The 14,605-nt window shown below is 48.2% G+C and overlaps 1 protein-coding gene across 10 annotated transcripts in view; it reads right to left on the bottom strand.

Annotated features, from left to right (window-relative positions):
• Positions 1 to 14,023, bottom strand: part of MARCHF2 (membrane associated ring-CH-type finger 2) — a 33,721-nt gene extending 19,698 nt beyond the window's left edge. The window contains exons 1-4 of one of the 10 annotated variants that reach the window (XM_019009128.2): positions 8,893 to 10,241; positions 7,804 to 8,191; positions 7,428 to 7,646; positions 1,334 to 1,553 (exon numbers count right to left, since the gene is read on the bottom strand). In XM_019009128.2, coding sequence (XP_018864673.1) covers positions 1,334 to 1,509 — 176 coding nt within the window. In that variant the 5' untranslated portion in view covers positions 1,510 to 1,553; positions 7,428 to 7,646; positions 7,804 to 8,191; positions 8,893 to 10,241. The other 9 variants (XM_015651806.3, XM_015651814.2, XM_015651815.3 and 6 more) reach the window with 9 other exon arrangements.
• Positions 14,024 to 14,605: the final 582 nt, after the last annotated feature.

A 14,605-nucleotide genomic window follows, 5' to 3' on the forward strand; every position in this document is an offset into this window, starting at 1 on the left:
TAACATTTATTGACATAAAATGCTGTACCAGAACAGCCCGTACACAGAACCCTAGTGACACAGAGAGCCTCCAGTGCTCTAAGCATCTGCATTTCCTAAGAAAAGCATCTGTAAGATATTTCATCCGTTCTCTTCCTGTTTGAGAAGTTTCATATTTCCAGAGCATTACTATAACCTTGGCTACCAAGAAACAATCCAAAATGAAAAAATTTGCTGACAGTGTGTGAAAAAAAATTCTTATCAGACTTCATTTTCCTTCCTTCCTTCCCTCCCCTGGGTGGGGGCCACTCCCACGTGATACACACTCAGACACAGCTGAAGACACCATATCAGTAATTCAACATTCCAGTGCAGTCACATGCTCCTGGCTATGCTGAGCTAAGTGCTGGTGACAATGAAGACACTGAAACCCATCACCAAAAGAAACAAACTGGTGTCCATGTAGGAACATAAGGAATCCTCTTGAGGTTTTTAAACCTGTTTACAGGCAGTTTTCCCACACAATTATTACACCCCCATAAGTTCTAAAGGGTTAAACAACTTCTCACCCAGACTATCTACTGCCAGAGGGCAATCCCAGTTACTTCCACATATTTATTGACTTGCTCCAGGTTTGCTGGATGCAGCAATTATGTTCACCCTTATTCTCATCCAGCTTCCCTGCATCCCATGCCTGCAATCACTGCTTTCATGTCACATAAATGTTTGACCAAACCCATTGAAAAAAATAACAGCTGTTCTGACAGGATTTATGGACACAAAATGTGACAGCTCTCAATAGCTGGACTGAAATACGCCACAAAATGTCCTCTGCTCTGGAAACTGCTGAAAATAAATGACAAGAAATCACACCAGGAGGAGTCTGAGCCAGGGAATCTGCCACGTGTCCCCTCTAGCAATAGCTGGATGCTGTAGTTCCTGCAACACAAACACCCTCCCCTCCCTGCGGCTGAAGATCAATAGCACGCCTTTACTCCACGGACATTCCTGGAACAAGGGCTGTGCTCCCCCTTCCAGCCCTTCAAATGTCTCCATGAACAGCACAGTGCCCTGCAAGCATGGGCCCACCTTCACTGCCACCCCCGAGGCTGTGCCAGCAGCTGCAGCTCTGGGGCTTCCAAGAGCCCGCCAGCCCCTGGCCCCCAGCGCACAGGACAGCGGGAGCCCAGCAGGGCACGGGCCTGGGAGCGGCCAGCTCGTGAGGACTCACACTCAGAGCCCTGGCAAACTCCTCCACAAAACAAGACTCTAATGTCTCCCTGTACCCCTGAGCCACCAAAACAGGGGAAGAGCCCAGCTGCAGCTCCAAGCCCTGTCCCTGCAGCAGCCTCACCTCTGGGCGCCCAGCGCCTTGATCACTGTGGAGAGGAGCCGCCCGTCCTTGGCGGTGACCTGTGTGATGTACTGAGGGCGGCCGATGTCCGAGTCCTCCACCGACTTGGAGAGGGCAGCACTTCCCGGACAGTCGCAGAGGGAGCCAGGGAGGTGGCAGCAGTCGCCTGTCGTCATGGCAGCTCTGGGCCCCTCTGTCCCGGGCCCGGCACCTGGGAGACCTGCAGGAACAGCACCGCAGTCAGAACCCTGAGATCAGCCCCTCACGATCCTCCAGCCCCACTCGCACTAGCAGCACCCCAGGGTCCCAACATACACACGTTTTGGGAGTCTTCTGTCCCCTTTAACAGGCTTTGTGAGGCTACCTTACCATAAAATAAAGGCTCCAAGTGTTCTACTTACGTAAGTTACCATCAGAATTGCAAATTTGCCTTTTCCAGAGAGAATTCCTGGTAACCACCCTTTAACCTAATGAAGCCTTTCAAACTGAATGTGCTGTCACAGAGATGGAGAAGACAACCAGAAGCCCCATGGGCCTGTGCTGTTCTGGCTAGAGCCATCCTGAAAACTTACATTTATACTCTCCATAAATACAGCAAAGTTTCACCTGAACAGAGCACCTCAACTACTTTATGTGGCTGAGTTCAGGAGGCCTTTCTCAGCTGCCTTCCGGAGATTTCTGAGCACTTGAAAAACCAGGTCCAAAAGGCTCCCCCATCCCATCTTTGATCTTTTTCCTCTTTATTCCATTAAAGAAATGCACACGCTCCCATTCTATATCCACATCCCAACAGTGAATGGGTGGATATGAACCTCCCAAAACCACCAGAAATCCTCCCTGTGAAGGGCAGCAGTCTAGCCTGCCTCCTTTCCCTTTCAACTGCCCAGACCAATCATGACTTTTACAAGAGCCACTTGCAAACAGCAAAGCGCACCAGCACATTTTCAACATTTATCCAGCAAAGAGAAGGCACAGAACAGAAAATGCAAGAATCTGAGAGAAGATGCAGAGAAAAGTCCAACACAGCAAATCAGGGGTGGCTTTAATAAGCCACATGTGGACATGAGAGCTCTCTGCCTTTGAGGTAAGGCAGCAGCTCACCCAAGCTGCCAGAAACAGCCACGTTCCTCCCTGGCAGGGGATATCTCATCCCCAAAATCAGGTATGCTCTGCAGATTTAGAAAAATCCTGGTTTTGCCAGTCCCCTTTAGCCTGGTCCCTGAGAGGCAGCTGTGCATAAATAAAGAGCTGAGGTTACAGTGAGTCACACCGGACACAATCCAACAACACTGTACTGCTGGTAAAACCAAAATCCCTGTGTCTGTAAACAGGACTGCCTTATGTAAGGCCTGCACAGTAATCCCTGTGTGCCAGCACTGCTGCGATCAGAGCTGGAATGCTGCCTCATCCTGGTGGCTGGACTTCAAGATGAAATAAATCCATAAAAGAAGTTCAAATGAAAGCAATGAAAAGGAAAAAAGGAGAGGAATAAAAGGAAATAAATTAACCATGATCCCAAATAAGATCTATGAAAACAATTAGGTTTGTTAAATTTGGGGGGAATGGGGAGAATCTGCAATATTTGCCTCCTGGAGGAAGAAGCAGGCAAACAAACCCTCACCATCCCATCCAAGGAAAGGCTTTTTTTGTTTTGAGATCTCTGAGCACAATGGGAGTCAAACATTCCCATGAAACTGCAGTTCTGACAGGTTCAACTAAGCCAAAATCTAACTAAAATAACTAAAGAAAATAAGGGCTTGATCCTGGTTGGAGGCTTGGGCACACTACAGACCAAAAAAGACCCAAAAAGCCTGTACAAGAACATGATCCTTGAAGCCCTGAAAACACTAATTGGGGTAAGCACAAGTGCTTTTTCATGTCTTGGAAATTAAGCAATTCACACAACCAAGGGCTTCATCTGTCACAATAGATTCCTTCATGTACATGCATTCAAGAGGGAGAGAGCCCTTCACTGGTCTATCAGAACTGGATTGGTATCATCCCCTCACTTTACAGAACAGTTTCTAATTTCTAATATAAGACTTTCTAATCTCTTTTTTTAAGATGCTCTTGATAATTATTTGTAATCCTTCCTTTGCATCTGAGCAGGAATAGGCTTGAGCTTGTGGGCAGGTCAATCCTCTTCAAAACAAACATGAATCTTTTCATCAACTTAAAAATTAACTTCATAGACTCAGCCTCTCTCTCCACATGTGCAAAGAACACAGAGCTACTTTTCTTATTTCTCCTCCTCAAAAAAAAAAAAAAAAAAGGCTACAAACTCTCCAACTTCAAGGAGGAAAAGTAAGATGATAAATGCTATTTGAATTACTAAAGTTGGCTGTTCTGCAAGTTAAGGAGTTATTTAAAATTAACAACCTCTTACTGAAACAAGCATGAGAAGTTATATGCTTTCAATAAAAAGGTCAGTTCCATTTGTTCAGCCAAAATGTTGTTTATTTTCAGGTCCAGCAGAAAAAGTCCATTCTCTGTATACTGTATATTCTGTATACTTCATATTCTGTATACTGGAATAAAACTGACTATGTCTTGGGAGTATTTATACTGAGGTGCTTTGCTTTCCACATCTGACAGACACAGCCCCATGGCCTTGCCCGAGGGTCCTGCTCGGGCTGGAAGGGAATGGCCAGGTTTCTGTTACGAGTTATTTGGCATTTTCTTGTCAGGGTTCAGCCCAGTGTGGAACCTGAAGTCACTGCTTTAATATCTGACTCATGCCATTCAGTAAATATGAAGAAAAGCAGCAAGATTTTCATGGTTAGTAAAAAAGTAAGTGAAATCCAAAGACAACATCTGCAGTGCACTCGATTCCCAGTCCATACCCAGTGGAACATGAACCATGGTGTACAGCCAAGTCATTCCCTTTCCTGATCCCTGAAGGATCAGCTCATCAACACACAGCCTTCTCTCACAATTGTCAACAGCTCATCCAACCCAAACCCAGTGTTCACAGAATCATTCAGGTTGGAAACAGCCTTTGAAATCATCTAGTCCAACTGCTCCCCCAGCACTGTCAAGTCAACTTACTCATGTCCCCAAGTGCCACACAGCTTTTAAATCCCTGCAGGGATGGTGACTCCACTGATGCCCTGGTACCTGACCACCCATTCCATGAAGGAATTTTTTTCAACCTAAACCTCCCCAGTACAACTTGAGGTTGTTTCCTCTCTTTCTGTCACTCGATACCTGGGAGAAGTGACTGACCCCCATCTGTCTGAACTCTCAGGGAGTTTTAGTGAGCAAGAAGGTCCCCCTTGAACCTCCTTTTTTGAACACCCAGAACCCTCAGCCACTCATCATCAGATTTGTGTTCCAGCTCCTTCCCCTGCTCCATTTACAGCAGAAACATCAAAATCCCAGGGTGAGAAACACGACTTAAACAGCTGGTTTGAACCACTGTTTGGCTGACAACTGTTGTTGAAGCACTGTTCTTTTTCTAGGTACCTGTGTTTCCTGAGACCATTCCTTGGGGATACATTTCTGGTCCACATTTTTTAAAAAAGTCTCATAGACACTAGGTTTATTATCAACATTCCCTCTGCTGCCACAGCTAGACATGAGCAAATAAACCCAAAGTCTCTTCTCACCAATATTTTGCATCCTCAGCTTCTGAGCAGATCCAGAACATAAAGGGCTGAGTTTGTAGATAATTATTCAAACTGAAAAAAATCCAAATCCTGATTGTGGAAAGCTGTCTCAGAAGAGCAAATTCTACACTAGAATTCCAAAACTCAAACACATTCAGCAAAATTAGCCAGTTCCTCAAAAATCAGTTCGTGCTCTGTCACTGCTCCAAGGCAGAGACCAGAGTGCTGGTGCAGGATCCTGCTCCATGGCTTAAGTGAAACATTAAGTATCTGCAAGATACTCCCCCTGGTCAGTCCTCACACACTGCAATGAGATATGTACTCCAGTTTCTATCATCCAATGGGGAATGAGGCAGGAAAAACTTCCTCAAAAGTCTGCAGAGATCAGATCGGAAGAGTGCTCTCCACACAGGAGATGTACACAGCAGAATTAAGCAGAAGTCAAGGAGCTAAAGGGTCCCCCAGATCTGCTCTCCATATTTAGACTTTGAAGATGGACAAAACAGTTATTTCTCCCTGACAGGGGAACCACAGCATGCCAGATGAACACCTAGATCAAAGCCACAAAGGGAAAAACAGTCAAGATGACAAAGACAACAGGAAAGGCTTCAGTCAAATAATGGCAGTAATGGGGACTGTCAGGCGCAGGTCATGGCTCTGCCATGCTGCTGTCCACTAATTAATATCCCAACCAGTCTAAAGCCTTGGAGCAATCCTGCAGCTTTGACAGGATCCAGAGCAAACTGGAATTAGAACCAGCTCCACCTGCTTTGGGTGCAGCATGTAAGCACCAGCTCCTGAATAGACTGGCTTCCCTGGGACATCTTCACCAAGAAAAAACCCAACACATGAGGCTGCCAATGGCTGAGTCCGTTCCTCTCACTGAGCAACTAATTTCCCTGATTTCTGTAACTGAGACCTGGCACCTCTCCCATGGTGTCACCAGAAATAAACAAGTTGTATAGCCAACATAACCCATCCATCTGTACACAAGGACTTTTTGTATTTTTAGCAGGTAACCCACTCACTCATGGCAGATCAGAGCTCTGACCCCTGCTCACATGAGCTGATGTTTGAGCCTGGGTGCAAGGCTTCCCAGCCTGCTTTCCAAAGCCCTTTTAGCCACTTTGGACACAGACACTGAGTTTTCTAATCATATGATCCTGCAAATGTCACCAGTGAACTGAAGGTTTTCAGCTGCTAAAGGGCATTTCCAAACATCAGTGCTTTCCTTTTCACCACTAAAACTAAATTTCCCAAATCCTGGGCTCTACAACTGAACATCTGAACATCTCTCTCCATCTGAAGAGAGACCATACAAAGAATTGGTTGCTTTACACATCTAAGCACCTGCTCCCACACACCCCATCTCATACAGCTAATGCACAACTTCCATGGCCCAGGTTCAATCTCAGGTGTGCAACACATCCTCCAGCACTACTTCTGCCTACTGAGGCACCGGCCTCACTGGTGTATCTGCAGCCGTGTACTCTGGGTTACTGGTAGAGTACCCCCGTTCCTACATCTGGCCTCTAGACCCTCACACCCAAGTGATCACATGCTTCAGACACTTCCACAGAAATACACATAGATGGGATGCAAGGAGTGGCCTGAAGTGCTCCCTGCTACTGTTAAAAGGTTGTATAAGTGAATTAATCTAAAGAGAAAAAAATACCAAAGCCAAAAAAAACCAACCAAAAAAACCCCAAAAAAACCCCAAAACCCACCCCCAAGAACCAGTCCCAAACTGCGTAGGGCTTTGTTATCAGTTTTGTTTCTTTAAATGTACTTTCTGCTGAGGGTTGAAAACCACAGTATTATTTTATTCTTTATTAAGAATACATGATTTTATACATCATCTGACTCCTCAAAGTTACCCTGCAGGCTGGCTATCTAACACCTTAAAAGTACCCAAAAAGCCAGCACAGGATCTGCCCACAACTGAGCCATCAGCAATTCTTCCCATTGCTCAGGGCTGGGGAAGCAATCTCATTAGTCCTATGCTCAGAAGTCACCTGAACACAACGGCCCTAAAGTCAGGGTGCAAGGATCTCTGTTCAGCGAGAAAAGTGACACAGCATTTTATGGCATGTACCTCAACATTCAAAATAAGATCTGATGCCATGCAACAGCTTCTAAAACATTTTAAAATGTGGTAAATAATACATGGGAAAGCATTTCACTCTCCAGGAGCTGCTCTATTTCCTGCCCCACCTGCAACATTTGGTTGGCAATTGCAACTAAAGGAGATGCTGTAATAACTGCAGCCATAACTTGTTCCCCAGAGGATGCCAGTGGAGCAATGCTGTGATCAGAGCCAGGGGCAGCCCTGACCCTGGGCTCAAAACAAACCCAAAAAACAAGGGAAAAAAATAAGCAAGACACAACATTCTGGGAGACTGTGAATCTTCTGATAAAGCTTCACACCAGGAAACTCCTCCTACACCTTTAACAGCAAAAGCTTTGGGCTGACTCCAGAGACTCACCTGACTCATTCCTGGGGCTGAGTTTAAAAATACATGCTCCAAGTTTAACCCTGTAACACCTAGGAGGTGGTCAGAAGCTTAGAGGACACAGTCTTTCCGGACTCTTGTGTTTGTCACATTTGTACATGACCACAGCCAGACTTGGCTGGGCTGCCTCTCCACCATTCCAAACACAGCTCAGTGGCTGTCACTGGTAACTCAAGGTTTCACTCCTGGCTGCTGCTGGGGACAAACAATCATAACTTCACTAAACCAAGAAACTACTTAGATATATTCTAGAAGATCTCAGAAGTCTTGATTATTTAGATTATGGCAAATGGGTTTGCAGACACAGATACAGTCTTCCACTTCCATTTTTTTCAAGAAGATACATTACCAGGATCTGACTGCTGTTCCCCATTGGTAGAAAAATGCTGCAGCAAGCCTTGGTGATCAATAATTACTGTTTTCCAAAGTCAGCATCCACACACATCCCTCCTCTTCAAAACTTCAGCATATTGGATCAACATCTGCAGTAATTTCGCTTCATCTCCATGTCTTGAAGCAATGGAAAATTATTGGCTGGCAAAGATGAAGCTCCTGTGGCACAGCTCCTGTGGAGCTTGGTGGAAGTTCCAGCAGGTAAGAACCCTAACTTTTATCAAGGCCAAAGGCGTGGGTCTCATGTGGACACAGAAGAGCTGGGACACAGCAGGGCTCCCTGGATTTCAGGGTACCAATCATGTTGTTCACTCACTGTGTTTCAAACAAGCTTTCTTCATTGCCTAATAAAGTTACTCAATATTCAAAAATATTCAAAAGGTTCAAGCTCAAATGTTGAGAAAAAAAAATCAGTACAAAAAGAAGAAGCCTAAAGGATGATTTTTTTTCTTGCTATGCTTGGGAACAATTAGGCTGTATGTTACAGCTGGAATCCCAAAATGAACAAAGTTATCTCAGATCTTTCAAGACTTGCTATCTGCCACAAGGCCATATGAAAGAAAAGTTTACTGCACTTTAATTACCAACATCTGGAAAAACGAATTGCAACATTAGAACAAAATTCTTTGCAGAGGGTGTTGCCAATCAAAATTCAGTCATTTTAACAACAAGTTTCATATGGGAACAACCAAAAACCAGCTGGGGCACGAGGAACACCTGCAACTCCTCTGAGGATTCAAAAAACATCAGCTTTTAGAAGTGAAAAGCAGCACAACTCACTATATAATGCAACTACACAGTCTCTGTACTCACCTCCCTCTGCATTTTATCACTTTTTCTAGGGAAGGAAAGATGCATTAGAAAGACTTGAAACTGAAACCATGAACCAGGGTGAAAAAAAAAACATAATATCATGCCTACAAAACAATTCTGGCAGAGTGCTACCCATCACTGGGGACAACAGCCAGCCCACCAGACACAAGCACAGCCCTGCCTTGCTGAAGGGACCAGAGCTGTGTGGCCTCTCACACCTCTCTGTACCCACCTCTTTACAAAACACCAGCAGCAGACACTTCTGCTTCCCAGCTCTATTGCTTCAGTGAGATCCTCTTTAAACAGAGCCTCTGCAGTAAGGTCAAAGCTCAAATACTCCCCAGTCGTTCACAGTCACTTGCCAGGCAGTTGCAGTTTGTTCAGAACAAATGGATTTTCCAGCTGTGTGTAATACCTCAGGAAACAGAATTTTAGTGTAGCAGTAACACATGCACCAGATCAAGACAGCAGCACCCACACGCCACAGAACTGGTCATCCCTCGAAGGGCACGACTCGGGAAGATGCAACACATTATTTGGGAATGCAACACAGGTTGGGAAGCCCAGGTCAGAAAGAACCTGCACTCTCTCCAGTTTTCCTTCTTGGTTTATAAAGCATCATTTACACTGCTATACAAGTAACAATGCTGTGCTTGGAGGTGAAGTGGAGATGGAACAAACCACCAACACAGCTCACAGCAGTCCTGCTTGCCCTGATTGCTCAGAGCAGTGCAGCCAGTGTGCAACCACTGCATGAAACTAGGCAGCACACTCAGCTCCCAGGAGACATTTGATCTGGAATTTAACTTGACTATTTATATTTTTCAACCCAGCTGTATCACAAATCTCTTCAGGACATTCAGCTTTCAAGGAGTTTTCCAGCAAAGGCACCACCAAAGGCAGCCTGTGACTCACCACCCTGCTCTGGAGAGCTCCAGAGCAGACACCAACTGAGAGCATCCCCATGGTCAGCCAGAGAGGACTCAGTGACCCCAGCCAACTACACCAGTGTCTCCCTTCTGCTCACTCCTTACTGCTACAGATTCCCTCCTCAATCCTCAAGTGAAACTTCACAACTGGTATCTGTGCTGCAAAACTCTCAGTTCAATTTGCAATGTTTTGCTTAGGCTGCATTTCTAGTTCTTCTGGACACAGGCCTTGTCTTATTTGTCTGCAGAGAAGTACAAGAAAAAACTGGGAGGAAATAAATTGAAAACAGTGTAGAATTGAAGTTTACCTTTCCCCTCCCACCACTCTCAAATCTAACCCCAAAAAGCTTTCAGCTGAAACAGGACTAAAGCTTGCAAAGCTTCAAACAAAGAAATCCCTGTTCATGCCAAGACTGCACAAGCTTGGTGCATTCTCCTTTTTGCAGAAAAGTGCTTTAGAAAATAGTTTGATTTGTTTGTACTTTTATTTCCTGAGCCAGTGCTGCTCCTTGTCCCGTGTTCCCTCTTTTTAGGAATTGGATGAGAATGTTTCCTTCAGTCAATCAGTAATTTCATAACAACTGATTAGAATTTCAACAGCACTTACAGTACTTCAGTCCTTGATGTTAACCCCGCATAATCATCTCAGGTTCTACCAGGAATTGATAAGTTTAGTTAGAATTGCTACATACAATCTGGAATAAAACTTACAGATGCCTATTATTTGAAATGGGGGCAAATTATAAGATTCCAAATGGTAACACTCAGTTCTAGAGAGGCCTAGGGCAGGAAAGGTATGGGTAGAAAGAGCAGCAGGTCAGTACAGCTCCTGTTGGGCTGCCTCCTTAACTGGAGGATACACAGGGTTCAGTCCCTGCCTCAGGACACATCAGCAGTCCCTACTTTCAGGATTTTGTCATTCTGCACTTTACCTTCAGTGCTTAGGGCTCTCACAGGCTGCAACTGCACAGTGGGAGAGGCACATTCCACCCCCAGGAAAGGTGCACAAGACCCTAAGACACACTGTAGTAACTTCCCTGCTTTCAACCAGCAACATGAGCAGCCAAGAGCTCTCCCAACCCAGCTCCAGTGGGAAACTCCCTCTCCCAGCTGAGCTGCATTGCTGCTGACCTGGTCTACTTACAACACAGATGGCACAAAGACACAGATTCCAGGGAATACCTGCTACAGTTGGAGCTGTAGAGAGAACAGCTGGAGGACTGGACAGGTGGAGATCCTGCTGTTTATGTGCGTGACATGTACTGTGCTGATAAGCCACTCTTGATAAGCCTCAGCACAGATTAATGCGTCATTTTACCACCAGAGAAAGCTAATGCAGAGACTTTAAGATCACTTGCCTACCCTGGTTTGGTGCTGTTCTTATTTCCTTCACAGAAAAGAGTCCCAGGGCTTAGTTCTCCTCATAGCTTGTGTGCCCAGGTGTCACTCACTTAGACGTGCCCAGAGTGCTTCCAAGGGGACAAGAGTCAGTAACCGAGACCATTTCTCTATTGTGGGAAAGGCTGGAGCTAAAAGCAGGCAGAAACAAAAGTTAACCAGGGTAAATTAGACCGGGAGAGAGAACAGACACATGACCTCAAACTTCAGTCTGGAGGGGAAAAAAAAAACAGTTTGTGAACAAAAACTATGAAATCTCCAACTATCCAAAGCTGAGTCAAAGTCAAGTAGAGAAAAAATAAACTCATCCTGTAGTTTATAGCTCACAATGCTATATTCCTCCATTCATTTTCTAAGAAAAGCTTCTGTGTTCTTAGTGTGAAAAACCAAGATATTTTAAACAATAGTGAAAAAGTCCCCAAATGTCCATTTCGCTTTGTGCCTCTACCTGCAGAACTACTACAAAATTATATCCTGAGGACTTGCAACAGTCCCTCAGACTCACAGAGTCTCAGAGTCCATACCCAGTCTCAGCTTGCCATGGATGCATTTTGACTTCATTTTGGTTGTGCTGTTTCAAGAAAACACTGCTTACTTCCTCCCAGGGAAACATGGTGTCCTACACTTGCTTATTCAGGCCAACATCAGTCACTTAGAAGAGGAAAGGCCCTCGCCCAGCATCCACGAAGGCAAGAACTCTGTCGGAAGCTGCTCACAGTCAGTACATTGTAGTTGTGTTCATTTGCACAGCCCCCTTGGCGTCCAGCACAGGGTGACCTCACTCTGCAGCCTCTGTGCAATCCACAGCAGAAAAGAGCAAACACATCCAAAACAAGGAACATTAGTTCCAATAGCATTTTCTTTTTCCACTTAAGCAGTGGTGCTCTTCAGCTAATCACACACAGACACCCCCAGCTTTATAGCTGGTATAGAGTGTTCATGAACTACACATTAGGCTCACACTTGGCCACTCACTGGTCAGCTCCTGGCAAAGTTTACACTTCTTGACTGATGCAGGCTGCCTGCAATCCTCCCCAGTGCATGCTTGGGGGTAGTCAGACCTTCTGTCCTCAACCAGAATTATGAAATTCACTGTCATGGTGCATGTGACAAAGGGATTTTAGAGTCTCAGCTTCCTTCCCTTTGAACCTCTGTTTCTGAAGGGTGACACACCATCACAGCTTCAAACACACCTGAAAAACCAGGGCACTTCCAGCCTCCAAACACTCCCTGCATAATTCTTTGAAGATGCAGAAAAGTATTCAAGCACTTTAGCCTTGGAAAGCCAAGACTAACATCCAGCTGTTCTAAGCTGCATACTGCACATGTGTGAGTGGCGGCCAAGCAGGGTGACATAAAGTCCCCATGAGCAGGGTGACAAAGGGGACCGGCCACTGCCAATGCAGCTGTCCAACCACAGTTGGACAACATCAACATCACAGGCATTCTCAACAAGAACCTGGAAAAAGGTCAAGAAAGCACTAGAAACTGCATCAGAAGGGAAAGACACAGAGATAAATGCTTGTATGAAGGAGAGTGGAGGAAGAGAATGAGAGTGCCAAGGATAATGAAGGACTGGTAATAGAGAGGGTTAAGAGAGGAACAGAAACAGTCCCTTAGGGATAAGCAAATAAAGGGTATAGGGTGGGATGAGAATCACATCCCCACTGATGGGTCTTCGTCACACACGCCAGGGTAGGGACAGAATAATGAACATAAACAAGCAGGATAAAAAGCCAGAGCTGCTTTGGATAACCCTGACACTTACAGTTCACCATCATCATCCCCAGCATGAGCAACACTCCACCTGCCTGCCTACAAAATTCGAGCTCTGCACAGCTTCCTCCAAGAGGACAACAGCCTGAACTGCCCTTGGTCCAGCAGCACCATGCAGTGCAGATGTATCACCCCACGCCTTGGTGGCACCATTTCTGAGGGCACTACATGCAAGCAACAGCACATTCCAGAAGCCTCCAAGGTCACTGCACAGCGTTTTGGTTTGTTATCTTGGTCCCCCCCACCAGATCTAGAACAGATAACAAGAGCAAGTGTATGAGACTGCAACAAAAACACCTCCCATGTCACAACCACCTTCCTGTACGTGAGCTATAGGCTTGTCCCTTGGATAAATCCCACAAACCAGCAGTTCTGGCTTGTCACAGACAGTTGGCTCAAGAAACCTAAGTTTAAATGAAACAGAAAATTAAAGGCTGCCAATTTATGAAAAGTCCACCACAAACTCTAAGCTTACACCATGCAGCTGCTGCTCCAACCCAGGACTGCAGCAACCTCTTCAGCTGCGGCTGTGACACCGAGCTCATTCTCTTGGGAAATCTCTGCACAAGGCAGCGTGTTCGTGTGCTCAGGAGGCAAAACAGGAATCAGAACGCTCCCAAACACGTGAAAAAAAAAGGAACGGGAGCCCACGAGCAAAGGAAACTTTTCTTAATAATTGCTTATACCCAGGGAAGACGAATGTAATGAACAAACGCCGCTTCTCAAACCTCTGGCTCTTCTGTCCCTGGTGATATTTGTACGCGACATCCCCATTGCTCCCGGGGAATGATGCCAGCCCAGCCCAGCCCAGCCCAGCCCAGCCCAGCCCAGGCCCGCCCAGCCCGGCCCGGCCCAGCCGGGAAGGGCCGTGGTTCAGGCGCGGGGGCCCCGCACAGCGAACACAGCGCAGCCCGTAACGGCGGCAGCGTCTCGCACGGGGCCCGTGCGGGCAGCAGGGTCGGCGGCTCCGCAGGAGAGGCCCCCGAGACCTGCAGCGTGGCTCCGGCTCCCGAGCACGAGCAGCGCCGCACACCGGGGACACCCCTCGGCGGGGACACCGGGAGGGCTGTCAGAGCTCCCGGGTCCCGGCCCACCGTGGCCGGGACGCCGCTCCCGCCGCCGCAGCCCCGCGCCGGGGCTCTGCCCGGGCCGGCGGGCGCGGAGCGGGACGTGGGGCCGCCCCCGGCCGCCCCCCCTCGTCTGGTACCTGCGCTCCCGGCGCCCGCGGCCCCTCAGCGCGGCGCGCGCCGCCCCAGCGCCGGCTGCGGCGGCCGCCGGGCCCCGCCCCCCAGCGCCCGCCCGCCAATCCCCGCCCGTGCCGCGCTGACGCAGCTCTCGAGCGCCCAATGGACTGCGGGCAACCCGACGGCGTCGCAACGCGACCCCGCTGGCAACAGCCGGCGGCCAATAGCGGCCCTGCGGCCAAACCCCGCCCCCTCCCGGCGCCTCGGGCCCCGCCCTTCACCACTGGCTCCGCCCCAGCCCCGCCCCCCGCGCTGTGCCCGGCGCTGACCCCGCCCCCGGGCCCGGCCCCCCGCCCCACGCGGCACCGGCGGCCGGGCAACAGCCCCGGGGGCAGCGGCTGTCCCGTCCTGCTGCCGCTCCCCGGGGCACCGGCTGTCCCGTCCTGCCGCCGCTCCCCGGGGCACCGGCTGTCCCGTCCTGCCGCTCCCCGGGGCACCGGCTGTCCCGTCCTGCCGCTCCCCGGGGGCACCGGCTGTCCCGTCCTGCCGCCGCTCCCCGGGGCACCGGCTGTCCCGTCCTGCTGCCGCTCCCCGGGGCACCGGCAGGGCCATGCATCCCCGCCCCAGCCCGCGCTCTGGCTCGGGAGCCCCTCCCATC

Source organism: Parus major, chromosome 28 (assembly GCF_001522545.3).
Source record: "Parus major isolate Abel chromosome 28, Parus_major1.1, whole genome shotgun sequence".
NCBI lineage: Eukaryota > Metazoa > Chordata > Aves > Passeriformes > Paridae > Parus > Parus major.